Source organism: Mangifera indica, chromosome 5 (genome assembly GCF_011075055.1).
Source record: "Mangifera indica cultivar Alphonso chromosome 5, CATAS_Mindica_2.1, whole genome shotgun sequence".
In the NCBI taxonomy this organism is placed as follows: domain Eukaryota; kingdom Viridiplantae; phylum Streptophyta; class Magnoliopsida; order Sapindales; family Anacardiaceae; genus Mangifera; species Mangifera indica.
The window spans coordinates 19,892,823-19,919,326 of record NC_058141.1 but is presented as its reverse complement, the minus strand read 5'-3'; the positions used below and the strand labels follow the sequence as shown (position 1 = coordinate 19,919,326).

The window sequence follows — 26,504 nt, the reverse complement described above, 5'->3', positions numbered from 1 at the left end:
GAAATCAAATTATATCATATATTGCTTTCCATATTACTTTGGTTATAAAAGATTTATAATGTTACATGCACATATTTTTAAGTATAAAAATAATATAATTAAAATTATATAAATTTAATTTTGAGTATTTTAATTAAATATTAGTTAATATATTATTAAATAATTATAATTAAAAAAAATAATATCCATTCACGAAAAAACGTCTAATTTATGCTGCTGGATACAAGAGATTGCTCCTCCAATATTGCCAATTCGAAGATTTTTCAGTTCAGCCTAACAATATATTGGCCCAAGGACCCACTAGCCCGTTAACTTGGGCTTAGAAAGCCCAATAAAAAAAATTCGGTCAGAGAAAGAAACCAATCGTCAAATCGATTAAAGCATGGTTATGAAGGTGGCCCACAGGATACAAAAATTCAGTTGACGTGTCATCTCACAGTATGTGTTAGTGCCAGACAAGCAGTCTGACATGGTGCGTGGAATACATCACAACACAGCACCTACTGGTCCATTAATTGGACAGTGAAATGCACGTACCCTTTCAACCTGGCTATTTCCATTTTGAATAAGAGACTACAACAGAAATTTTGCCTGCAAAAGGCTGAAACTGCCAGAAAATTTCTGACAGAGCCTTTAATCTCTTTCTCCCTAATTACAATATATATATATGTATATGTTTTTATATTTATATTTATATTTATACACTCGGCTCGCTTACCGTTCAAACCCATCAATGTAATTCGTTTGAAGCTCAGATTATTTGCCATGTTTGGGTTTTTAATGGCTACTTAGATAAGATTCATCACATGTTTCTCAATTCAAACTTAATGGGCTGTTATGGTATTGATTTCAACTTAAAAGGCTATTTTTTTCTCCCATTACAAACAACGGAGGTCAGGTTTCAACTTAAAAAGCTACGGAGAGTGTGTGAATTGTAAGTTTTTTTTCGTTTGGTTGTTGGAGTTAGTATGAAAATGGAGTCTCAACAGCTTTCATCAAACTCTGGTATTCTTCTTCTTTTTGTTCTTTTTGTTCATATCAATGTCAAATGATTGTTTCATTTTGTTAAAGATTCTTAGTAGTGATTTTCAATCCCTTAATCAGGAGAAGAAGGTGGTGGTGGGGTTGGATCCCACAAGAGAGAGGAAGAAGGATCAGACTTGATCAAGATGAAGGATGGGAAGGCTGAGTTAACACCTGGTCAATTGATTGAGTTTCAGCAACAAAGTCTCATCTTCGAGCACATTAAAGCTGGCCTTCCTGTTCCTGTTCATCTTGTGATTCCTATTTGGAAGTCCGTTGCTAGCTCTTTTGGGTCAGATATTGGTGTTATATATAAACAATATCCTACCTGTAAGTTTTTTTAATAAATATATTCTGAATTGTGCAGATTTTTAATTATTTGTATGGGTTTTTGAAGTGGGTTGAATTTAGTTTGTGTTTATTTGCGTTTGAGATATGTGCATGTGAACTATGTTGACCTTGGACTTGTGAAATATGTGATTTAGGTTATTCTATGTGAGAAACCTAGTGGGTTTTCTATTTTTCAGAGTGTTTATTGGGATTGGGATTGAAAATGAAATTGTTTATGGGTTTGTTTAATCTCAATGATATGCATGTTCCTTCTGTGAATTAAGTTGGGATGTCATGAATTCTTAAATGGGGTAAATTTATTATTCTTTTCTGTTTGTATACACAAATTTATCATTTTTGTTTCATGATATTGTTTTTGCTCTGGTAATGTGAACTTCTGCGGAGGATTTTATTTAACCTTTCTAAAGATTTTCATCAATGTTTCAGTTGCAGGATTTAGTACTAGGGATTTTGGTTGTAGGAATATGATGTATCCGGAACCTGGAAGGTGCAGAAGAACTGATGGAAAGAAATGGAGGTGTAGTAAAAATGTAATTCCTGATCAGAAGTACTGTGAGCGGCACATTCACAGAGGCCGCCAGCGTTCAAGAAAGCTTGTGGAAGCTTCTCAGAGTGCTTCTCCATCTGTTGGAACTTCAGACAAAGATGCAGAGAATTTTAAGACCATGCTAACACATTCTCAAAGTGATCCCCATCCCCAATCACCAAGTGACCCTAAAATCTCTGTTGCTGTTTCAACTGTTTTTCAACTCTCAACTCCATCTAGCACCACCAGTAATGTCATCACCACCAGCACTGATAGCAAAGACGACAATACAAATGATGTTAAGTTTTTGGGGATAAATAGGGGCAACAGTATGGTTAGAGGCAGTGTAGATTCTGGCGTCACCATTGCAATTGCTGGCAAGGCAAACCCTGACCCCACTATTTCCATTACTAGTGTCGTCTCCCCAGTCATCATTTCCTCACCCACTGTTATGACCATTGCCACTAATGACGGTGACAAAAATGTTAGTGGTAGCAAAAACGCTGCAACTACCATCTCCATTACCACCAATGTGGCTGCTGCCACTGGCACTACTCCCAGCCCTGAAAGCAACGCCGTCAGTGGCACCAGCATCACTACCTTTGCCACAGCTACTACCTTCAGCAATGAAAACAATCACAGCACAGGTTGGAAATATGATGGCAGCAACACCACTAGTGTCCAGAGAATGATCAACAGAAGTGGCAAAAGTGGAAACTGCTACAACAGCAATTTAACTGCAGGATTGGGCTTCTCACCAAAAAGTGTTCTTCAAGGTAATGTTGATTGACTGTCTGTGTTAGTGAATTTTAGCAGTATAGTGGAAGAGGTGGCTTATATATTATGTTCTCTCCATTAAGGAATTCTGTTTTGCAATTGGAGGGAGAAGAACAGATAATTGGATTATAACTAGTTGGTTATTTGTTCTCTGAATGGTAGAATACTTGAAACTCATTTCCTCAATGTATAACTGAAGCTGATATTCTTGTAACTGTTTTCAGTTTTAGGTTGCACTGGCACATACTTGTACAGAAGGGAGACAGGACATGAGCCAGGACGGTGTAGGAGAACCGATGGGAAGAAATGGCGTTGCAGCAGGGATGTTGTTCCGGATCAGAAGTACTGTCCGCGACACATGCATAGAGGTGCGAAGAAACGTGTGGAAGCTTTCAGTAATTATAACCCTGTTACTACTACTAGTGTTTGTGAGCCTCACAGGATGTACACCACCAAAGAAGCAGACTCTGCTACCCTTGACACCAATCTCTCCATATCAATAGCAGCAAATCCTGAATTTGTGAACAATGATGTGAAAAGCCCTACCAGCAGCAGTGATGCAACCATTAGTGACACTACCATCAAAGGATGTGAAGACGGTAAAATTTCTTCATAGGTTGCTCTTTGTAGACTAACAGCGTGTGATTTTAGGTCCTTATTATGTATCCTTTATTGGTTTTTGAGGTGGTTTTTTTTCCTCCAGGGGGAAACAGTTAATTGTGTTGTTTAATGTGGAAATATAATCATTGTAAAATACTAATGTGTAGTCATACAGAAGCTAGTTGATGAAATTATTTGAATAGAACTTGTGTTCATTGATTGAGTTGGAAGGAGATCATCCTGCCTATGAAAGAACCTGCAAAGTGTGTTTTTGGAGCAGAACATATAAGCTAACTCTACTTTCACATGATTCAAGCTTTACAGTAAACGAAAGCTTGGACTGCTAGCTTTTTGGACACTTTGGATTCCTGCTTAGGAGTGGATTCTAGTCCATTCAACAAGAGTCAACTTGAACTTGGCTCGAAACCAGAATAGTCTACTCAAGATTAAATTCGCTTGATAAGTTGGTAAATAATAACATAGGATAAGGAGAAAAATGACTTAAAAAAAAAAAAAAAAGAATTATATAAGAAAAAGAGTTTAAAAAAAAATCGCCAACTTAAGTTGAGTTAGAGTTTCTGATCGAATTTGATTGGAATTTGTCCATCCTTTGGCTTCAACCGCTTTCTATTTACTATTTGTAAGGCAAATGTGTGACATGAAATTTATATCATTACTCTAATGTAATTTGAACGACTTACAGACCTAACTAAAAAGGATAATTATTTTTTAAATCATTGTCAGTTATACTGCACTGGGTTATTAAACTGTTAAGAAAATTTCGTGGAGCTTAAAGCAGACGGTGTCGTGGTGTAGTTGGTTATCACGTCAGTCTAACACACTGAAGGTCTCCGGTTCGAGTCCGGGCGACGCCATTTTTTGTGCATTTCCTTACTTAAATATTAGGCAGATATAATAAACTAAAGCAGGAACATGTAACATGATACTATCATTGTTATTATATTAGTAATATACAGGTGAAAACGATTTTTTTATAATATCCAAAAAATTAAATTAAATAAGAAAAAAAAAATTTAATCGAACAGAATTGGGTGTCTAACACGCTTTGTTAATCACCAGGATTGCAAAAATGCACTCAGAAGTCGTGCACTCATGCTCATGTCAAAAAATCTATTGGACTTGAGATTGACCTATAAGGTGAATCACGATCTGCCACAGTTAGTCTGGTTTAACCGCAGTTAATATAAGTCTAATGACAAACTCTAAATCAAAGCCAACCCAAACCAGGCTGGTCATTAAGTCCTGGTCAAACAGGTTCAACACCATGATCAAAACTCCTCAATGATAACAATTAAATTCCATTCACAAAATATCCATCATTTTTGTCTTGGTTAAGTTACACAACGACATAATAAATCAGAAAGAATAAAAAGAAATTACATTTCAGAAAGATGACCTCTAAGTGTACATACTTGGATCTTTCATATATGTCAGTACATGTGATGATTTGGAATTCAATTAGAGCCAAACTCCCGATTCCACTGTTCAAGTTCTTCCCACTTGCTTTTATTTAAGCTGGGTCTAATTACAGCCATTGCCTTCTTAAAGTCTTCATATCTAAGAGGTCTTAGCTGGTATGATTAACATATCACTTAACATCAATAAAAATCTCATTCACTGAATCAAAATACAGTGAAAAAGTCTCCAAAATTTTCTAGCTAGATTACCTGATTTGCCTTGACAGTCAGAATGTTGACTCCAAGCTCTCTAATTGGCATCATCGCAGCTTCTTCACACAATGCTTGTAAATCACTTCCGGAGTATCCTTTACATTACAAGTTTCCAATTTAAAATTTTTCATTTCTTGAGAGTATAAGTTTATTCGCTGCAAGACTTTGTTTCAGTCTTGGCCAATGTCATTTTTGCCAATTAGAATGACTTATAACACTACCATCCAAACGAATAGTATTGAAAATGTTGTCATACTGATAAAAATTTTACCTTCTGTCTCCTTCACAAGCCTTTCTAGATCTCCACCTGACAGATATTGACAAGTATCAGCAAGGTTTGGCAAAGGGGACAGATTAACAGGATGCAAGGGATATATGCTCGTGAAAGACACAGTGCTATGAGTGAATTACATACAAACATCATTTGCAGAATACATATAGATTCAACCATGTCATTAACAACCAAAGACCAAAATTGCAGAAATCAGCCAATCACAAAAAGAACTCTCTTCATGATAAATTTACCAGGTAAGGAAAAAGCTTGGCCCTTCAGTTTGTGTTTAAGAAGAAGTCTCCTCACATTTTCATCTGGTAGAGGTATGTATATTCTCTTCACCTGTTTCAGGTTTTCTAATTAAATGAGTCACTGATGTCAAATAATATCACACTTAAACAAAGATTACATAATTCTACACATGCACAACAACAGCCACTCTATATTTTCGCGAGTTAACATTTTCCAAGCTATAGAGACCATGCAACTGGGAAGGGGTGGGAGGGGTCATGGCAAACAGCATAACTGGCAAAGGTTGACTTGCTATACATCATTCTTCTGGAAAATGACAGGGAAACAGACAGAATAATTAAAAACTAGTACATATGTCCAGCTTCTATCCACCTTACATTTTTCTGACAGACCCCTTACTTCTCTAAGTATCCATTATCCTTTCTCTCTTGCCACTCTATCTAGAATTTATATATAGGTGTTAGGTACAAATACATAAGCTTATAAGAGTAAACAATTCTCAACAACGAGGCATAAAAGTCCAGAATATTTGGCCAAACTCAGCTCCTAAAAATCACTAGCCTAGATGTCAATAGCATCAATGAAGAAGCGACAGGAAAAATATGTAAAACAGTAGAACATGAATCAAAACTGCCTCCAAATCAAGGTCACAACAAATGGCAATGTTTCATCTCCTAGCCAAAGACCAAAAAAAAAAATTATCTACCAGTATGGATACTATTAGTGCTTAAGTATAAGTTTTGGGGTTTATTACTTAATAATATCATCATGATTTTTGCTCAAAATTTTAGGAAAGAAATAAGAAAAAGAGAGGCATAATAAAATAACTAATAGCCTAGAAAAAACCTTTAGAAGCATAACCCAATACAATTCTCATCTAATTCTCAGAATAATCAAGTTTCAGATATTCACTCAGCAACATACTAACCAATCTCCTAAGAACCGCATCATCCAATTCTTGTGGCTTATTTGTAGCACCTGCATGAACAAAAATAAAGAAATTACAAAATTAGAAAGGACTCCTATAAGTATCCCCCCAAAAAATAAATCAATGCACCATCTCTAGTCAGAAGATGCACATAATAAACTTAGAAAGAAACATTAAAAAGAAAAGGAAATGCAATCATTATATCAAAGCTAAACTAAACTTTAAGAGGAACAAGTTGTCCAGATTTACACTTGTAACGAGTCCAAGAGACCACCAAGGTTTAAAGTTGTCAATAATACAATATATTCTTTAATTTAGGATCAGAAAAGGAATAAACAATCTCCATAGGCCAAAAATGTAAGTATCAAGTGCAAATAATTTTCTTTGACATCCTTGTTGAGATTTTTCCCAGAAGATTAAGGCAGTTTTACTAAGTGAACCAAAGACTAATTGTGCAAATAAGGTATAAGAACCTAAAGAAGGAAGCTGAGAATAGATCAGAAAAAGCCACAATGATGGGGGATAATGCAACAAATCTCAATATCCAAGAGAATCAAGAACAAGTGTAATCAATAAAGATATGAAGCTTACCCATGACAATCACTAAATCATCAGAATTAGATGTGACTCCATCAAACTGTATCAGAAACTCAGATTTCAACCTTCTGCTTGCATCATTCTCATTAGCTAACCTTGTTGACATTATGCTATCAATCTATTAGAGTGACAAAGGAAAAATGCAGTCAAACACCATCTAATAGAAACCGGAGAAGAATAGATATAATAAGTAAAGTTTTACTGAACTTGGACTGACAACAAATCCTAAAATTGTTGCATACACAAAGGAGAAGGCTGATGTAGATGAGATGATGCAGGTGATGGTAGTGGGATTGCTGATTTTAACAGTCGTGTTATTCAATATTTGCACTGAAATGTTTTGAACTATACAATAATTTATTTCAAAACAAGATGAGCATCACCAAGCAAAACATGGAATATTGTAGCAATAAAATTATTTACTTATTTCTTAAAGATTGCTGAAAATGACTTTAGGTAACGTGACATATAAATTATGAAGGTACTACCACTGACTGTTGATGCCAATGCCCAAATGAAAGAGTTGATGACAAGAACAATGATAATAGTTACAAATGATAACATGCAAAGCAGAACCAACTTGTGAAACAGGAGCAGCAAGGTGTTTCAGAATGGATTTTCCAGAAAAATCAGCATACTTCATCGATGAAAATTACAGATGGCTGTCTGGATATGGCAACCATGAAGAGTGTCCGGACAAGCTTCTCAGCCTCTCCCACCTAATTTACATCTGAACTGATCAGGTCAACCTAGAAAAGCAACATTTGCACAATAAATAGAAATGAAACAATATAGACAGAGACAAACCCATTTCGATGTTAGTGAAGATGCAGAAACATTGAAAAATGTTGCCTGTGACTCTGATGCCACTGCTTTGGCAAGCATGGTCTTTCCATTCCCAGGTGGACCAAAGAGAAGCAAACCTAAAAACCAAAATTCAAAAATTTTGTCATGGAACAAGTCTATAAGTGCTAAAACATCACTTTCTGGATTAATCAATGGGTACCTCTCGCTGGCTTCCGAAGGCCGGTGAACAAATCTCTTCTTTTGGTTGGCAAAATGACCATTTCCATTAAAGTTTGCTTGGCTTTCTCAAGGCCAGCTGCAAAAGACCCAGTGCCTATAAAATTTTAATGTGAACCATTTTTTTTTTGAAAGGAGAAATCCAGTAAAAATTTCTCACCAACATCTTCCCACTTCACAGAAGGACTTCTATCCACTATTGCTGTATTTATCATTTCAACCAATTTTGATTCGTATCCACTACCAGATTCTTGCAGATGTTTAGAGTTTACTACTTTGTCAGTCTGATTCCTAGCTACTGGATTGTTTTTATTCAAATGCTGAGGATTTTGTGACACATTTTTCCTGTAATTTGATGTAGATGAAACTGCAGCAGTTTGTGCATGAGGTAAGGTGCTCTGCACATATTTTGTAAAAATTAAAAAAAACATGCCAGTAAAAAATAGTAAAAACTTATCAGTTACCCACAGCTCAAAGTTTTGTGCAAACTTTCTTCAAGAAAACACAATAAAGACATTTCTCAAAATCATTACATCAATATCAGTAAGGATCACAAAAATGTCTGTAACACCACTGATAGGACCTCCATATATGTTACAGGTCTTAACCAACCATGGGTTTCATAAAATTGTTTGATTTGCTTCTACCAGACAATATTATTTGTAAATAAACTCATTGCTTGTGTAGAAGAAAAGATTGATAAACGACTTTCAGAAGCCAACACAGAGAATCTGATACTGAATATCTAAAGGCCTTGTTTCAACATTGAATAACTAAATAACAATAAAATAGCCATTTAGAAGCCTTAATATGAGATGAAGATTCTTACAAGCAAATGCTAAAAGCTTTAACACACGTTAGGAATTGAGTAATATGTGAATGCTCCTTAATTCTATGAAAGAATACAAAAATACTACATCTTTTTGCAAACTCTAACTTAGCACAAAAAAAAATTTCCATCCTTTATCATAACCTGAATACTATAATTAAAAAAAGCATCAGGTGAAACGTGTCTAAGATTAAAATGAAGAAAAGAAACCCACACACAGAGATAAACTTTAATCATACCTTGTTCATTGATGTGCCACCTGAAATGACAAGTACATCAAACAGAAAACAAGAACGGCAAAAATGAGTACAACAGATGTTTAAGAAAGATTTAAAAATGAAAACAGTCAATGAAAATAAAACAGTACCAATGCAAACCTGTTCGCCGACCCAAAGTTTGTAATCTCTCAGACACTTGACCCTGCCACTTCGATATTTTCTGCCGATGAGATTTCACCTTCTCTAGTTCACTGTCAAAATACTGTCCAATTATCAGCACAATTTGAGAGAATGAATAAACAACACTGGGTCTGAGTCTTCAATACCTAGAGCTGAGATAAGAAGGCACAGGAGTCAAAATAGCTTCGTTTAAAATTCGTTGGGCGTTGTTATAATGAATAATTGCATCGTCAACCAAACCCCACTCTTCAGCCCTAACCGCTTTGTCAATCTCTACTTTAGCTAAATCAAAATATCCTTTAAGCTTATATGCTGTTCTTTCGTTTGTAACTAAAGTTCCTGCTCCACTGTCCATTGTGGCAGAGCTAGTGTTTGGTTCAGATTCGTAGGACGAGTTATCGTTTGAGAAAATTGAGCCTAGAGAGTCAATGATGCCTTTGAGGAAACTCATGTCTGACAGAATTAACCAAGAAAAAACTGTTCAGGTTGAATTAAAGAGGAAAAAGAAAAAAAGAAAGAAGATTGAACCTCAAGGAGAAGACTGAGAAGTTCGAACCATTTCGGAGGAAATTAAAGTCATCGCAAAGATTTGACTGTACAGGAAAAATCAATCAAATCAAAACAATATATAACAACTGGAAATTGAATCAAAGAAATCAGTTAGGTCCGGAGTGGAGAGAATGAAGATGTCAGTCGAATACGGCTCGAATTTGCTATCTGTAATTTGAAGAAAGCCCAGATGGAAATTTCAAACAGAACTAAAAAAGGGCTCCAGACCGCGAGAGGTATTTATAGCTTGTTTCACACGCTAGGTTAATGCTATCGTCTCTTTTTGGATCTACGATAGTTAAACGATGTCGTTTAGAGCAGCTGTTAGCCATATCGTGAATAAGTATTGTCTAATTTCCCGACCAGATTTCGTTTTTAGACTCGTCATAAAACGGTGCGTCACTACATCTGCATAAACTATGCCATTTTACGACTACGTACACAATAATTATTGCCATGGACGTAAAAATATACTGTTGTGTCTTTTTTGAGAAAATATTTGTTCATTCTTTGTGATTACTTTCATTTCGTATAATTATTTGTATGGTGCTCTACAAAAGTCGGACCACCTTTGTTTGTTAATAACTCATTTACAGAAAAGTTCAGGACTTATAGTGTGATCTAAGTGGACTTGGGATTTTCTTAGTTTTAACAATTTTCAATTTACGATTAATCTAAATTCTAAAAAGTTAATTCAAAATCAATAAATTAAGACTCAAACTTATTTATTTTATAAAAAATAACTCAATATTAATCTTAAATTTGACTCGTCGAATATATATTGACAAAAGTTCAATTTGAAAGACAAAAAGCTTTAGTTTTAGTTAAACTCTGTTTGTAATATATAAACTTATTTCAAATTTATTTTATTTTAAATATAAAATTAATTAATAAACACTATTTAAATATAAAATTTCTATAAATTAAAACATTACACCTTTTTGGTTTTATTATACTTTGGGTTTGAACAACCTCTTTCAAGCCTGGGTACAAGGAAAAAGATTTTTGTACATGCTCGGATTTTATTAAATCCAAAATTGGTTTTTTTTTCCTGGTTGAATAATCCAACCCTGAACTTAGGGGCCCAACTATCAAGCCTACGAACTATTCCTGATTCCTGCTATTTTGTTATGGCCGAAAGACTTGCTCCCACTCAAGGTATAGTGAATATTTAAAATCATTTTTTTTATTTTTAAAATTTTTAAAATTTTAATTAAGGTTAGGGGTAAAATTTTTATTTATTAAAAAATTTAAAAAATTAAAATTTTATTACATTTTCCTCTTTAAGTTTAAAAAACTCATAATTTTCTTCTAAATCAAAGTTTGAAAAGTGACAAATACCCCATAAGGTTTTTTTCCAATTCTCTTTGATACTGATTCGTCATCTTCAGCCGTAGCCTATCCTCACTCTTGCTTGATCTCTCTCTTTCCTCTTTGATCGAGATGAAAATAAATGGTCTTTGTCTAAGACGAAAAAGTGTTATCTTCCTCTGAAACAAAAAGATGATAAAAAAAGGGAAGACAAAGATAAGGTAGGAGAGAGAATGACTGATTGTCGAAGACTGCAAATTGTCACTAGAGAGAAGAAAAACAAACCCTAAGAGATATTTATAGTTTTTCAAACTTTGAATTGGAAGAAAATTGTGAGATTTTTAAATCTGTGAAAGAAAATGTGATAAAACTTTAATTTTTAAAATTTTGTAATAAATGATAATTTTATCCGTAATTTTAAGGAAAATTTTTAATAAAAATTTATTTATAAATGAATATTTAAGTTTTAAAAAATTAAAGGATAACAATTTAAGTTTTCATTATATTTTGTGTGGGAATAAGTCCTCGGGCCTTTCATTATTCATGGATGTCGAAAGTGAGCCCAACTAGTGGTCTGGTGCATTTAAATATCAGGTGTCCTGCAAAGATTAGCAGTTGAACAATTTTATTTGTGGCCATTATGCTTGATCGTATTAAAGGTATGTATTTTCTTCGTATTTGATATTCCTCGAGAGTTTTCGAATTGACATTGTAAATTGATGTATAACCACCGTTTCGTTATTATCTCCCAGCAAATCAATCAGTGTATTGCATTTTGTCAGTTGTCACCTCACCATTTATTTGATTGATTATAGAATTGACTAAACATAATAGGGCGTAAGTGTCCTGTCCTGCTGCCAAGTTTGGAGTGTAAGATCGGATCGCAAATAATATGAAATTCTTAAAGGAGTATTTGACTTTGAGACTGGTTAGTTTTCGTATCAAAATTGGCCAAATGACTAGTCCCACCCAATGTTTGATGTTTTCTTAAGTTTTCATCTTTTAATTATGAAAACATCAAACATCTACTAATGACCGATTAGATTTAATAAAATCTTAACGGTGATAAATTTAATCTCATTTTTCCCTCTAAAAGTTTAAAAACTAATATTTTTTCTCTAAGCTAAGTTTGAAAAGATTACATTTCCCCCTTAGGGTTTATTTCCAAACCCTTTCACTTTCTCTGGTGCCATCACCGGTCGTCTTCCCCTCCCCACGGTTTCTATTCCACCGACGGCCGCCCTCAACTCTTGCACTACGTATCTGACGCAAAGAGAAGTCGTCTGGAAAGAAAAATCGTCTTCCCAAATCTCGTCTTCGTCGTCTGGGAAGACGATCGTCTTCCTCGATGAAGACGACTCGTCTCCCCAGAGGATCGTCTTCCCAGACGACAACGACTGGGACCCGACGAAGTTCTTCTTCTTTCACGACTTCTCCGACTTCGATCGGACGTCCAAATGGGAGGAAAGAGTTCGCCAGAAGGAGAGGAAGCTTCGGGAGGGAGAGGACGTCGACAATGGAGCCGGAGATGTCGCAGAAAATTTCAAAACGAAACCCTAGGGTGAAACGATGATTTTTCAAAACTTAGGCTGGGAGAAAATTTTAGTTTTTAAAGTTTAGGGGGGCAAAATAGATTCTATTTTAGTTTATTTTTAATATTATAGCGAAAATGACGATTTTACCCTTACCACCGTTAGGGTTTTGTTAAATCTAACCGGCCATGGGTGGGTGTTTGATGTTTCCATAGTTAAAGGGTGAAAACTTGAGAAAACATCAAACCTTGGGTGGAAAATAGTCATTTGGCCTATCAAAATTAAGTACTTAATTTATTTAGTATAGTTTTTGTGTAACCATTTATTAGATTTAGAATTTATTTATTTATTGAAAGTGAGTGGTTTGATTATGAAAAAATAATTTAACTGGTCTTAATAGTGTTAGTGGTTGCAGTGAATTACCTCAGCAAAACATGACAGTCAATACCTAATTAATGTGATTTGTTGGATCCTGAATCTTAGATAGGGTTTTTTTCAAAAAAAAAAAACAAAAAGAGCAAAGTGCCCTAATCGGGTTCGTGGTGGTGGCAGTGAATTCATCTCAACCAAAAATGACCACCAATAGGGTTCCCGTTAAAAAAAAAAAAAGAAGAAAAGAAAGCCGATCTGCTACAATGCGGATAGTGGTAGCAGACTGGGCAGTGAATTACCCCAGAGAAAATGGCAATCCCCGACATTCCAAGTGTTGTATAATTGTATTATGTCAAGGTCTAAAAAAAATATGGGTCTTGATGGGTGGTGTTGGCTCACCAAACTTTAAAGCACACGACACTAAAGTTTGTTTTTGTAGGCTTTTTTGTGGGTGATGAACAAATATATATTTGTATATATATATATTTTAATTTTAACTGATCTAATCATGCTACTTCGCCGACTTTCCTGTGAGGTCCCAACACGGCCTGCTTTGTTTTGCAGGTTGTGTCCAATTTTTAGGGCAGTCTCTAATGGGGGTATGGCTTGTTAAAAATTGTAGTGAAGTTAACGTGTGTTAAAGAGTCTTTGTCGCATATAAGCGTGAGTTAAGTTCTAAAAGATAAAAAGAACAAAAAGGTGACTTCTTTGTCTTGTAATTTGCTTTATTGATTGTGAAATTTTTTTCATAATGTTTTTTTTTTTAACGTAAATGCTGGGTATTTGAGCTTTGACTGTTTCTTTTTCTTTGGTTTCATCACAGTTTTGTTGGTCATTCTGGTGAATTGACATTTTCAATATCTTCATAAAAAATTGCAATCTCTGAACATGTATGCTGACCATGTTAAGAAGTAGAAATATGAAAATTCGTGTGGAGATTGATTTCGTGGAAGATTTACTTTTAATTATCTACTAAAACTTGTTGATAGAAGGCCACAGTGCCAGCATCATGCATTATGACTTGGAATAGAAATCAGTGGAAATGCATTTTACCTAATCCTTGCTTTCTAATAGCACTTCTGGTAATCTTTTCATGGGGGCTGATGCCAACTAAAATTCCTTTCCCTTCACAAATATGGCCACCTACAGTGATATATCAGTAAGGATTACAGGGTAAAACTTATTTGTTGATTTCATGCATGGCATGACATAGACATAGACTAATCGAATTATCACATTTTTTCTGTTAAAGAGACAATAACTTCAATAAGAAAATTTGATTCCTTCAGCAAGAAAATTTTCATCTCTTCCATAAAAAGACTCTCATCTTGGACGATAGAATTACTGTGATATTAATGGTTCACGTAATAGCTGGTTAATCTTTATCGTCTTGATGTTGAAGATAACCAATCTGTGTCGAGATTTTAATCAATGTAATCTTATCATTTTTCTTATCCTTTCAAGTCTGCATCATTGTTTTTATTGTCTATATATACCGAGGAAACGGCTTGCATTTTCTGCCAGAAACATACAAAATGCAGAAAGTTTGGTGCTATGAGGAATATGGTGGCAAGGAAGTCCTCAAGTTGAGGGACTTCCCGATTCCCACTCCACTACAAAACCAACTGCTTGTCCAAGTAAGAGCTGCTGCCTTGAATCCTATCGATTACAAGAGGCGCCAACGACCCATCTTTCCTTCTGACTTTCCTGTGAGTACTTTCGAATTGGATTTTTCTTGATTCAAGTTGAATTTGAGTTTCAGTTCTATAAATCCTTCTTTGATAACATTGTTTATTTTGTTGGTGATATGAAGACATTTCTGACCACTTTGAATGAGTTTGAAATCAAACTCGAATTATCCATTAAAAATTTGAGCCCAACATGAAGTAGCCCTATTTGTATGCTAATTTGTCCATTTTCTTGGTCTGAATAGTCGTACTCTATTGCATTAACATTGGATCCTAGTAGGAGTTAAGCAGAAAATGAATAAATTTAGTGGGAATATTGTAAAAAAAATATATTGGTAGTTGAGGAATCCATAATATTCTAATTTATGTGGTTGTGCAGGTTGTTCCTGGCTGTGACATGGCAGGTGTAGTGGTTGCAAAAGGCAGCCGTGTTACAAAATTCAACATAGGCGATGAGGTCTATGGCAACATCCAAGACTTTAACGCAGAGGGAAAATTAAAGCAGCTTGGGACTCTGGCAGAGTTCACAGTGGTGGAGGAGAGCTTGGTTGCGGAAAAGCCCAAAAACCTTTCATTTGAGGAAGCTGCCAGCTTGCCTCTCGCGGTTCAGACTGCAATACAAGGCTTTGAAACTGCAAATTTCAAAGAAAGGCAAACGATTTTTATAGTCGGTGGAGCTGGCGGCGTTGGAAGTTTAGTTGTTCAGCTGGGCAAGCACTTGTATGGAGCTTCCTATGTTGTCGCTACAACCAGCACTCCGAAGGTGGAATTTGTCAAGAACTTGGGAGCTGACAAAGTTATTGACTATAGAAAAACTAGTTATGAAGAAATTGAGGAGAAATTTGACTTTCTCTATGATACGATAGGTAATAATTTACTTCTTTAGTTTTCTATTATTGGCAACTAGTTTGACTTTTTCTAAATATATTATTGGTTTTAAACCTGTTTTAATATTGCTTTTGAATTTTATAACCTAAAATGGTATTGAGATTTTAGAAGTTTACATGATATTTAGTTTGTTTTATCTTAAATTTCTTAAATAATGTGTGATATTCATTTATACTAGCATTTCTTCCATGTTTTATAGATATGACTTTTTTTTTGAAGTGTTATATTTACTTCCTTTACAACAAATTTAATGTTCTTGGTAAGGTTTATTTTACCGTCCCTCAAAATGATATACGAAGTGACTTTAATAGTGTTTGCAACATTTTAATACTGTTAAAATATTATTCATTTTAAATACACAATTCATTATTGTTTTTGAATTTTATAACCAAAAATACGTTTTGACAGTTTAGAAGCTTATATGATATTCGACCAATGTTGTTATAACATTCTTAAGCGATGTGAGAAACTATACATGCTGAACATCTCAAAATGATTTGCTAATATGTGATTTAGTTAGGGTGTTACAATCATTCTAGGTAAATCTTGATTGCAATTTATGGTTTCAGGTGACTGTAGGAATTCTTTTGTGGTGGCTAAAGATGATGCAGCTATCATTGATATAACATGGCCTCCATCGCATCCGAGAGCTGTTTACTCCAGCTTGACAGTTTCTGGGGAAAATCTGGAGAAGCTCAGGCCCCTTTTAGAAAATGGGAAGCTCAAGGCTGAGATTGATCCGACTGGCCCGTATAAGTTTGAAGATGTTATAGAAGCTTTTCGATATTTAGAAACTGGAAGAGCCAGAGGAAAAGTTGTCATCTTCCCCTTCCCTTCACAGCAGTTCCCCTCAATTATTTCATGCCAGAGCCAGAACAATCTGTCTTACTCCTGAAATGGTCCTTCAGGAAATGTCCATTGGCTGAGTGGGGTCATGTGTTTTGTTTGAAATAAAACCTTTGCTTCTTCCGCTCCAACTAGTCTGATGACATAAATAACGTTACTTTCAAAACCATGTTTATAAATAAATTACATTATTGTCGTTCAGATTTTTTGTCACTAACTTGTGCAAGCTAAACTATGATAGCAGTAATGAGGTAAATAAATCTTATTGTCCACTACGGCGTGTGACAAATTGGACGCAAAGAGAGTTGGATACAATAATAAACCTATAAATAAAATTTAAAATAGAAATATTAAGAGGAATAAAAATAAAATATGAAATGTCATTTAATAAATAATAAAATCTAAATAATTGTATACAAAATTAAAGAAGGTCGATTAAACCTAATCAATTGACCATTTTTTATCTTTGAGGTCATCATTACCTTATACTCAAAGCCTATGTGGTTTTGTTATTAGTAATTCTAGGTTGATACCCAACAAAATATGGATATAGATTACACAATTAGTGTCATGAGAACTTAATTTTGGATAATAGGTCATTTCGGGCAAGCAAAATGATTAGATTTTTACGAGATTCTCCTCACCTAACTTGAACAATGTTTTTTTTAATATTTTGTGTCAGAAGTTAGCAATGTGAAGCTACATATTCAATTATTGTTCAGTTTTCATTCATTTTCTTTTTGGTTATCCATAGCAATGTGAGTTAAAGTGAGTGCTCCAATCAGATCGTTAATGTAATCCTGTTATTAGCGTGTGTGGATGAGGGACGTTTCATATCAAAGCTGTGTTGAATGGACAGAAGACGTTAACTTATTAGGCACTGTCAAACAAGAGAAACCCGCCAATTATCCGTAATTGCGTGTTCTGAAATAAGATAGATATCATGTCACCCTCTTGAATGCTCTCTTTATTTTCCATGGTTATTTTTTTGACATCAAAGCCGGCCTTTCTAAATATAATAGAACCTTCTTTCGAGAAATGGACTAAATCGGTTGGTTTGATTGAGAGCCAGTCCGGTCATTGCTTAAACTTGGTTGGGATGAATCATAATTGAATCGATCATTCGATCAAATCTCAATGTTGATGTCATCATGAAAATTAACTTTTTTTTTTTGAAATTTTATTAAATAGAGTCTCTAGCATACGCAACACATCATCAGTTAACATGGAATACATGTGCTATTAAATTAGATTTATTTTTATGTAATTATAATCCCAATTTTATATTTAATAATAAAATAATCAAACATGATCATTAACCAGCCAATCCAATCATTGGTTGACCTAGACGGGCCCATCACAGATCAATGCCTACTTCGGGTTTGAAAACTCCTGTAACAGAACCGAAACAAAATGGAGCTTCCAGGCATCCCATAATTCCAAATGCCTTTTTCAGAATAAAGCTGGATATTTTACTACTAATGAAAGGAATACAAGATCTTTTATCAACATCAGCATCAATCTGTCCATGGAAGCAATTTAAAAACGCATAGACAAGCTTGTTGCAGTACAATTGAGAAGTGGAGATGGTAAAGTTTACGGGAGGATGTAAGTGTGTAAGGGTGAAAGTGTTGTTTTTTGAATATGTCTGTGCCTCAACTGTAGTTGTGCAATACAACTGTGCCTTGTGTTAGCTTGTAAATTCCCAAGGGGCAACGGGAATTTTACCCTTTACAAATAAATACTCTGAAAAGATCTGTAACGGTTTCGTCTTTTTCTTTTTGATAATACTGCATTTCTCTATAATTTTAGAATTCTCTCTATCTCCTTCGTCTTAACACCATAGCTTAGGATTTCGTTTCCTTTTGTTTTTCTTAATAAAACCATCACAATAAAATAGTCTCAGCAAGGTATCAGAGCACCAACAAACTATCAACATAATCTTTAGTTTGTTCCTTCATTTTTGAAACACCAAGATGAACATCCTCTTAACCATCTTCACCTTCACTGCATTCTCAGTTCTCATCCTCTTCTCTTTTCTCATCTTCAAAATCTATTCAGGAAAATCCATAAAAGACCCCAGTTATCCACCAGTAAGTGGAACAGTCTTTCACATGCTATTCTACTTCGACAAGCTTTATGACTACCAAACTGAATCTGCAAAAACTCAACAAACTTTTAGGCTTCTTTCTCTTGAAAACAGCCAAATCTACACCACCGATATACGAAACATAGAACATGTACTAAAATTGAATTTCGGTAATTATTCAAAAGGGGAGTATAATCAAGAGATTATGACAGATCTTTTTGGCGATGGGATATTCAACGTGGATGGAGAAAAATGGAGGCAACAGAGGAAGCTCGCCAGCTTTGAGTTTTCAACAAGAGTTCTCAGAGATTTTAGCTGTGACGTGTTCAGAAAAAACACTGCTAAGCTAGTCAAAGCAGTTTCGGAGTTTGCTATTACGGGTCGGATTTTCAATATGCAAGTAAGTAGTATTTGTAGGATTAAAATATTTTATTAAGCATAACATGTATAAAGTGTTTGGATTTATGGCCACTTTGCTTATAAGACGTTACGTTAATGTGTATGAGATCAGTTGTTTGGTCAGCGGACAGCGGCCCCTCTCCCCGATGAGCGGCTGAGGGTGGAAAGAGCAACACCCTTGAACCCATAAGTCATATTTAACTACTCGTTACCCTCGCTTTATCATGTAACGGATGGAGTGCTGCCCGCTGCTTGTCTCAAAGTAGTTAAATATCACTTACTGAGAGGAATAATCTCAAAGTCATTGATGAGTTTGTGAACAAACTTATTAAAACCAAGAGAGGCTTCGGAACCCATGGTTTGAGTTTATCAACCGTTTCAGGATTTTTCCAATTAATAAGAATCCGGTTTGATTTAGTAATAAAAGCCCTAATAAGGTTTGGTTCAAGATAAACATAATATTGTCTTGGTATGAGTGTGATATCAATTATGCTGCTGATACATATATTGCAACATATTCAATAAGGTGAACTAGAATAATAGCATGCGTGATTATTTGTTTTACTGATCTATTTTGTAGGATGTACTGCTTAAATGCGCTCTGGATTCCATTTTCAAAGTTGGGTTTGGAGTGGATTTGAATTGCTTGGATGGGTCAAGCAAAGAGGGGACTGAATTCATGAAAGCCTTTGACGAGGCGAACGCTTTGGTGTGCTGGCGATATGTTGATCCATTCTGGAAGTTGAAGAGGTTTCTCAACATTGGTTCCGAAGCCTCTCTTAAGAATAATCTTAAAGTCATTGATGAGTTTGTGAACAAACTTATTATAACCAAGAGAAATATTCTAACTCTGCAACAAGATTCTGTAAGTTATTCTGATCGCTACCTTGTTCAATTTTAGTCATTACTTGAATTCAACTGATTCATTTAAAATTTGGTATTTTTTTCTCCTATTTTCAAGATTCCAAAAGAAGACATACTGTCAAGATTTCTAGCGGCGAGTCAAGAGGATCCGGAAACAATGAACGATAAATACTTAAGGGATATAATATTGAGCTTCATGATTGCTGGCAAAGATACTTCTGCCAATACTCTCTCTTGGTTCATTTACATGCTGTGTAAGAATCCTGTAATACAGGAAAAGGTCGTGCAAGAAGTAAAAGATGTCTCTGGAAATAATGAGCTGGAAGAAACAACCAACATTGATGATTTTGTGAGCAATATAACTGAGGAGACACTTGAGAAAATGCAGTATCTCCATGCAGCATTGACAGAGACTTTGAGACTATACCCTGTCGTCCCAGTGGTAAACTTTCTATTTTGAAGATCAAATGTTTTATTTATTAAATTGTCTAATACTCATAACTAAATCTTGTATCGATAAAATATGAAAAATATGTTAGAAATATAAAAAGAGTCATAAAAAATTGTATGTCTAAAACAGATAATATTTTAATAAAATGTTAGAGTATTCCTCTATAATGTTAAAAACTATATTAAAGTCATTATATGTATTTCCCTTAATGATAGTGGGACAAATCTCAAAAATATTTTCTTGGAGGAAAAAATCTTAGCAAAAATCTTGAGTCTCATCAAGGGTGAATATAACATCCCATGACAAATCTTACTTAGTAATTGTTGGGATGATAACACTTAAAATTGTATGACATGTCTTTGTTTGAAAAACCTGAAATTTGTGTTCAATTGGTCTGTTAGTTGATATTAATATATAGATTTATGCAATGGTTGCTTATAATGCACATATCATATGTTTGTTATACAAGGATGGAAGGTGTGCAGAAATGGACGACGTTCTTCCAGATGGATTCAGGCTGAAGAAAGGAGACGGGGTGTACTACATGGCCTACGCAATGGGTAGAATGCCTTATATTTGGGGAGAAGACGCTGAGGAATTTCGCCCTGAAAGATGGCTCGAGACTGGAGTTTTTCAACCAGAATCACCTTTCAAATTTATATCATTTCATGTTAGTAATCTCATTTACTTATCATTATAATGTGTATGCTTCTTGCATGCTTGTCAAACAGATCAATATTTTAATATGAACTTACATAATTTGCAGGCTGGACCTCGAATTTGCCTCGGAAAAGACTTTGCTTATCGTCAGATGAAGATAGCAGCAATAGCCCTTCTTCGCTTCTTCCGCTTCAAATTGGCCGATGACACGAAAATTGTAACCTACAAGACAATGTTCACACTTCACATTGATGGAGGCCTCGATATTTGTGCAATTTCAAGAAATAGTTGATGGATACCAGACCTTGAGTGATGCCCAAACAGAAGAAAAAAAATCTAAATTTATTTGCATGAAGCCTACTGCGTTTAATTCTTGCATTGTCAGCTCTGTCTGATCTCTGCATGTAATAACTTTGTATCCAAGATTTATTTTATCGCTGAATAATAAGTGTCTGCTACACTTGAACCTTTTTGATAATTAATGCTTGTACAGCCAAGTGCCAAGCCTGAGAAAAGCAGTGGCAGATCCAAAAAAAAATCTTCCCGTGGGGTCAAAATTAGGAAACATAAATAAATTTTAGATTAATAATATCAATAACAGTATAAATAATATTATTAATAAAATAAATAATATCATTAAAAAATAAATCAAACTAAATTTAAATTAATTTATTAAATTAAAATTTTAATTCAAATTTGATTTGAATTAGACTAAACACTAGGATTAACTCAAATCCAACCTTAATATTAGTACACAATGTTGATTGGTACGTCATTTCATAAGTATGTAGTTGTACATACAATCAGTCTGTTCTTGTCGAGAGCAACTAACCATTAAGGTCAGATTCTGCTGAAGGAAGCCCTGAAGTTCCAGTAATGTGTGGCGGGTGCATTTGGAATGGTGGAACCGGAAGAATAGAGCTTCAAGCAGCATTGATATTAGGAAGCCTACTCGGGAACATATGGCTACTTGAAGTAGCATTGAATAATTAATGAATTTTTTTCAAGAATCAAGGAGGGTCACTTGACCCTAGCTGGCTCCGCCAGTGGAGCAAAGTAAGACTTAATTTGGTTGTGTTCAAACTTGAACAAAAATCACATCAAATACCACTCATACAAGAATATTATGTATTTATATATTAAGATTCTTATTTCTAATAGAACTCTATTGAAATCCTTATTCCCAGTAGAAACCCTAGTTACCAGGATTCATAATACAAAAATCTTAGAGTTGCACTTTACAAGTTAAGTTCAAACCGTTTACAGGTTTGGGATTTGTATACGTCAGCATAGCCTATGGACGAAATAGCAGTCGATTGTAACATCAATTGGGCAAATATTAGAACTAGGATTAGACTCGAATCGAGTCCGTTTGAGCTCAAAAGCTAGCCCTATACGAGCTCAAGTTTGAGCTATTCGTTAAATTTTTTAATTAAAAATTTTGACACAAAACGACCTTGTTTTGATTGATATGTATTAAAACGACATCGTTTTAATAACGAAAAATAAACCGAATCGAATTTGAGTTTGACTTTCACGAGCTCGAGCTCAAACTTAAGTTCAGCTATATATAAATCGAACCGAGCTTTGAACCTAGCCTTAATTGGAACCGACGAAAAAAAACAAAACAGAGCAACAATATGAACAGGGTCGACTGCAGTAGCCAATAACAGGATGAACTTAATTTTATCCTACAATTTTACTAATGATTGGAATGTCTTATTTAGCATATATCAGGTGGCAACAATGAAAAAGAAAACTGAACTAATAAAAGAAAGAAAGAAGGAATACCCCAAAAAGATCGTCAATATATTAATATTTTGAAAAAATTCCTGTCTCAACACCTTGTTTCCATCGTTGTGTGCTGTTAAAAATGTGTTAATCAGATAATGATTTCGACTTCTGAAAGTGAAAATTACAAGTCACCCACCCTGGAATACTGTCTGGACGTAACCCTGTTTTGGATGAAGCAGGGTAAATTGTTTTTTCTTATGTATGTTAATTTATGATGTGGTTGCAAAAATCTCAACGCCTGAACTTTCACGTTTTCTGTTCTTAAATATATATCACTTTCAATAACGAACGTAAGGCTTCAAAATTATAATTTTTAATTATTTACACATTTCAACGACTCAATACATAATGAAGATCATCTGATGATCCTTATTTCCTTAATCACAAGGGAAAATGGGCATCGTCTTCATCATCTTCACCTTCATAGCTTTGTCACTTCTCTTTCTCTTCTTAACATTGTCTTTTCTCATATTCAAAATCTTTTCTCACAAATCCATCAGAGACCCTTCTTATCCACCAGTGAAAGGTACAGTATTTCACCAGCTCTATTACTTCAACAAACTCTATGACCAACAAACTGAAGTTGCCAGGGAACAGAAAACTTTTAGGCTTTTGGCTCCGGAATCAAGCGAAATATACACGACCGATATACGAAACATAGAACACATACTGAAAACAAATTTCAGTAATTATTCAAAAGGTCACTATAATCAAGAGATAGCTACGGATCTTTTTGGCCAAGGAATATTTATGGTCGACGGAGAAAAGTGGAAGCAGCAGAGGAAGCTAGCCAGCTATGAATTTTCAACAAGAGTTCTTAGAGATTTTAGTTGTCATGTGTTTAGAAGAAACGCTGCTAAGCTGGTCAAAGTAGTTTCCCAGTTTGCCATTGCGGGTCAGGTCTTGGATATGCAAGTAAGTGCTAAGCACCTCTGATTATTTCATTTAAACTATTTCAACTATTTTAATACATGTTAGGTTTCTGGGCCAATAATCATTACTACCGTCAAGATATAGCTGACTTTGAATATACAATATATCATAGTATTCATAGATTAAGAGTTTATAAATTATTTAATTAATATTTTTATATAACATTTTTTTTAAATTTGTTAATGTAAAATTTGTATAATATATTTTATTCACTTTTTGGCAAGACTTATGTTCTTGTTGAATTTAACCTATTATCATTCAAAAATATATATGAAATAGTTTTCTATCATTTGTAAGATCATAGAAAAAATCTGATCTATTGTCAAAATATTGTCTACTCTCACACAATTTATTATGACTTTATTTTTAAATTTTATAATTTAAAATGTGTTTTGACAACTTAAAAGTTTATAAATTATTTAACCAAGTTCACATACTTTGTAATGTAAAATTTGCCTAGTGATACAAGTGTTGAATTTCTTACAAAGCTAAAGTTTATCAAGGTGTGGTCTGTTTTGAATGTAATTCATCATGGTTTTTCTTGGACTTTACAATTTAAGAGGTCACAAACTATAAAACCCATTTTATGTGTTTCGCTATATCGAATTTGCTTAGATGTGTTAGGTACATGTGTCAAATTTCTTATTGAGTGTTAAAGTTTAATTTCCTTTTGTAGGATTTACTGATGAGATGCACTTTGGATTCCATTTTCAAAGTTGGGTTTGGTGTTGATTTGAATTGCTTGGATGGATCAAGCAAAGAGGGGACTGAATTCATGAAAGCTTTCGATGATTCAAACGCTTTGGTGTATAGGCGGTTTGTTGATCCATTCTGGAAGCTGAAAAGGTTTCTCAATATAGGCTCTGAAGCTTCCCTTAAGAAAAATATCAAACTCATTGATAATTTTGTGCACAAACTTATCAGCACCAAGAGAAATCTTTTAGCTGCACGACAAGATCATGTGAGTTTCGGTAATATCAATCTTCTTAACTCCATTTTCTTTGATTCTTAACTTTTTAAAAATTTGCCCATTATTTTGTTTCTCAAGAATGAAAAGGAGGACATACTTTCAAGATTTCTGGTAGCGAGTCAGGAGGATCCAGTGAAAATGAGTGATAAATACTTGAGGGATATAATATTTAATTTTATGATAGCTGGTAAAGATACGAGTGCCAATACTCTCTCTTGGTTCTTCTACATGCTCTGCAAAAACCCTCTGATACAAGAAAAGATTGTGCAAGAAGTGAAAGATGTCACTGGTAGTCAAGAAAAAGAGATTAAGGTGGATGAATTTGTTGCAGACATAACAGAGGAAACGCTTGAGCGAATGCAATATCTTCATGCAGCCTTGGCAGAGACTTTGAGATTATACCCTGCAGTTCCTGCGGTAAGCTAGTTGATTTAAAAGTCTTTATGATTATACCCTGTTAATGGTGTTGAATTTGTACTGCAGGATGGAAGGTGTGCAGAAACGGACGACATTCTGCCTGATGGGTTTCGTTTGAAAAAAGGAGATGGCGTGTACTACATAGCCTATGCAATGGGACGAATGCCTTACATTTGGGGAGAAGATGCAGAAGAATTTAGACCTGAAAGATGGCTCAACAATGGAATTTTTCAACCTGAATCACCTTTCAAATTTATAGCTTTTCATGTCTGTAATCTTCTTCCCTTGGTTATTGCATTATATCTATCTGTATTTGATCACAAATCTAGCCATAACATTTGATTTTATTCTGATTTTTACAGGCTGGTCCTCGAATTTGTCTGGGGAAGGACTTTGCTTACCGACAAATGAAGATAGTATCAATGGCTCTTCTACGCTTCTTTCACTTTAAATTGGCTGATGATACCAAAAATGTAACTTACAGGACCATGTTCACCCTTCACATTGACGGAAACCTCCATCTTAGAGCAATTTCAAGGAAAAGCTGATCAATCTGTGTTCAAAAATAGAATACGATGAACTTTTATATGCAAGTGTTTTACATATAAGAACTAGAATTTTGTATTAATATTAGTGTATTAAAACACCATGGTCAATCCAGATCTCTGTTTAATTGCCATGTTTACTTGCATTCTAGGTGAATTGCGGTCTAGGGACATGGTTCTAAGTTGAAAGTGAAAAATTTTGTAATGGTTGAGACATTAACTGAGTTTGTTTGATAAGAATTATATACTACGTATCATCCGATCATAATTCTTTTTAATTGAATATTATTAGAATTTATATTAAATAATACATTAATCTAATAATTAATTAAACTAATTGTTCTGTTTAAGATTTGTACTAATTCTTTGATCAGGGTAATATTCAATTATACTGTAAAAATATTGATTATTATTTTAATTGGCTCACGATGCCACCCATGGATCCCAATCTAGATAAGTAAGATAGAATGATAATTACAGGCATAATACTATTTAGTTGTTGAAAATCAAATCGAATCCATTTGGTGGGGAATATGCACTACATACCACGAAAGCACAATCTATTTGATTAAATATTATTTTAATATTTATTTAATAATACACCAATCTAATTGTGAATAGAACTGATCAAATTGATGCCACTCTTCGGCCCAACCTAGAAAAGTAAGAATGAATGGCATGGGCCAATTCCTTTCACTAATCACCAAATCATGACAACGATAATCATGGTTTAAAGGGAAGAACTCCTCAGTGGAAGTTGTAGCAAAAGCAATGTTCAAATAGCTCCTAAACTTCAAAGGATTTGCACCGTAATGTAACTGATCGTGCTTCAACCATATGTTCTGATTAATACAAAAGTTAAGCAAAGAGGACAAACTTTAAAAAGTATGACAAAGACTGACATACTTTCTATATTTTTGGTGGTGA

General features: G+C 34.5%; 5 protein-coding genes and 1 non-coding gene across 8 annotated transcripts; 5 read left to right on the top strand and 1 right to left on the bottom strand.

Annotated features, from left to right (window-relative positions):
* The first annotated feature begins 608 nt into the window (after positions 1–608).
* LOC123216636 lies at positions 609–3,492 on the top strand. Its single transcript, XM_044637121.1, has 4 exons — positions 609–1,005; positions 1,105–1,353; positions 1,801–2,676; positions 2,902–3,492. Exons 1-4 carry the CDS (start codon positions 969–971, stop codon positions 3,291–3,293), a joined length of 1,554 nt encoding a protein of 517 aa, XP_044493056.1. The 5' UTR covers positions 609–968; the 3' UTR covers positions 3,294–3,492.
* Positions 3,493–4,078: 586 nt separating this feature from the next.
* On the top strand, positions 4,079–4,152 carry TRNAV-AAC. Its single transcript has one exon. It is a non-coding gene; the product is annotated as a tRNA-Val (tRNA).
* Positions 4,153–4,580: 428 nt separating this feature from the next.
* LOC123216637 (spastin) lies at positions 4,581–10,037 on the bottom strand. 3 transcript variants are annotated; one of them, XM_044637125.1, is made up of 14 exons: positions 9,798–10,037; positions 9,416–9,722; positions 9,249–9,340; positions 9,111–9,130; positions 8,203–8,440; positions 8,026–8,121; positions 7,827–7,942; positions 7,658–7,738; positions 7,014–7,137; positions 6,423–6,472; positions 5,494–5,584; positions 5,240–5,275; positions 4,966–5,063; positions 4,581–4,869 (listed from the first exon to the last, which is right to left on the bottom strand). In XM_044637125.1, exons 2-14 carry the CDS (start codon positions 9,718–9,720, stop codon positions 4,753–4,755), a joined length of 1,464 nt encoding a protein of 487 aa, XP_044493060.1. In that variant the 5' UTR covers positions 9,721–9,722; positions 9,798–10,037; the 3' UTR covers positions 4,581–4,752. The 3 variants fall into 3 exon arrangements, with proteins under 3 accessions (XP_044493060.1, XP_044493057.1, XP_044493059.1); XM_044637122.1 differs by having other exon boundaries at positions 9,826–10,037; XM_044637124.1 differs by having other exon boundaries at positions 9,416–10,037.
* Positions 10,038–14,542: 4,505 nt separating this feature from the next.
* Positions 14,543–16,656, top strand: LOC123217669 (2-methylene-furan-3-one reductase-like). The gene is made up of 3 exons (XM_044638763.1): positions 14,543–14,742; positions 15,101–15,587; positions 16,179–16,656. The coding sequence occupies exons 1-3, from the start codon at positions 14,569–14,571 to the stop codon at positions 16,502–16,504; spliced, it is 987 nt and encodes a 328-aa protein (XP_044494698.1). The 5' UTR covers positions 14,543–14,568; the 3' UTR covers positions 16,505–16,656.
* Positions 16,657–18,226: 1,570 nt separating this feature from the next.
* On the top strand, positions 18,227–21,396 carry LOC123215683 (cytochrome P450 704C1-like). Its single transcript, XM_044635886.1, has 5 exons — positions 18,227–18,944; positions 19,524–19,808; positions 19,905–20,249; positions 20,728–20,928; positions 21,025–21,396. The coding sequence occupies exons 1-5, from the start codon at positions 18,432–18,434 to the stop codon at positions 21,208–21,210; spliced, it is 1,530 nt and encodes a 509-aa protein (XP_044491821.1). The 5' UTR covers positions 18,227–18,431; the 3' UTR covers positions 21,211–21,396.
* A 1,671-nt stretch (positions 21,397–23,067) lies between these two features.
* On the top strand, positions 23,068–25,693 carry LOC123217610 (cytochrome P450 704C1-like). Its single transcript, XM_044638704.1, has 5 exons — positions 23,068–23,627; positions 24,322–24,606; positions 24,694–25,032; positions 25,099–25,299; positions 25,395–25,693. Exons 1-5 carry the CDS (start codon positions 23,106–23,108, stop codon positions 25,578–25,580), a joined length of 1,533 nt encoding a protein of 510 aa, XP_044494639.1. The 5' UTR covers positions 23,068–23,105; the 3' UTR covers positions 25,581–25,693.
* The last annotated feature ends 811 nt before the right edge of the window (positions 25,694–26,504 follow it).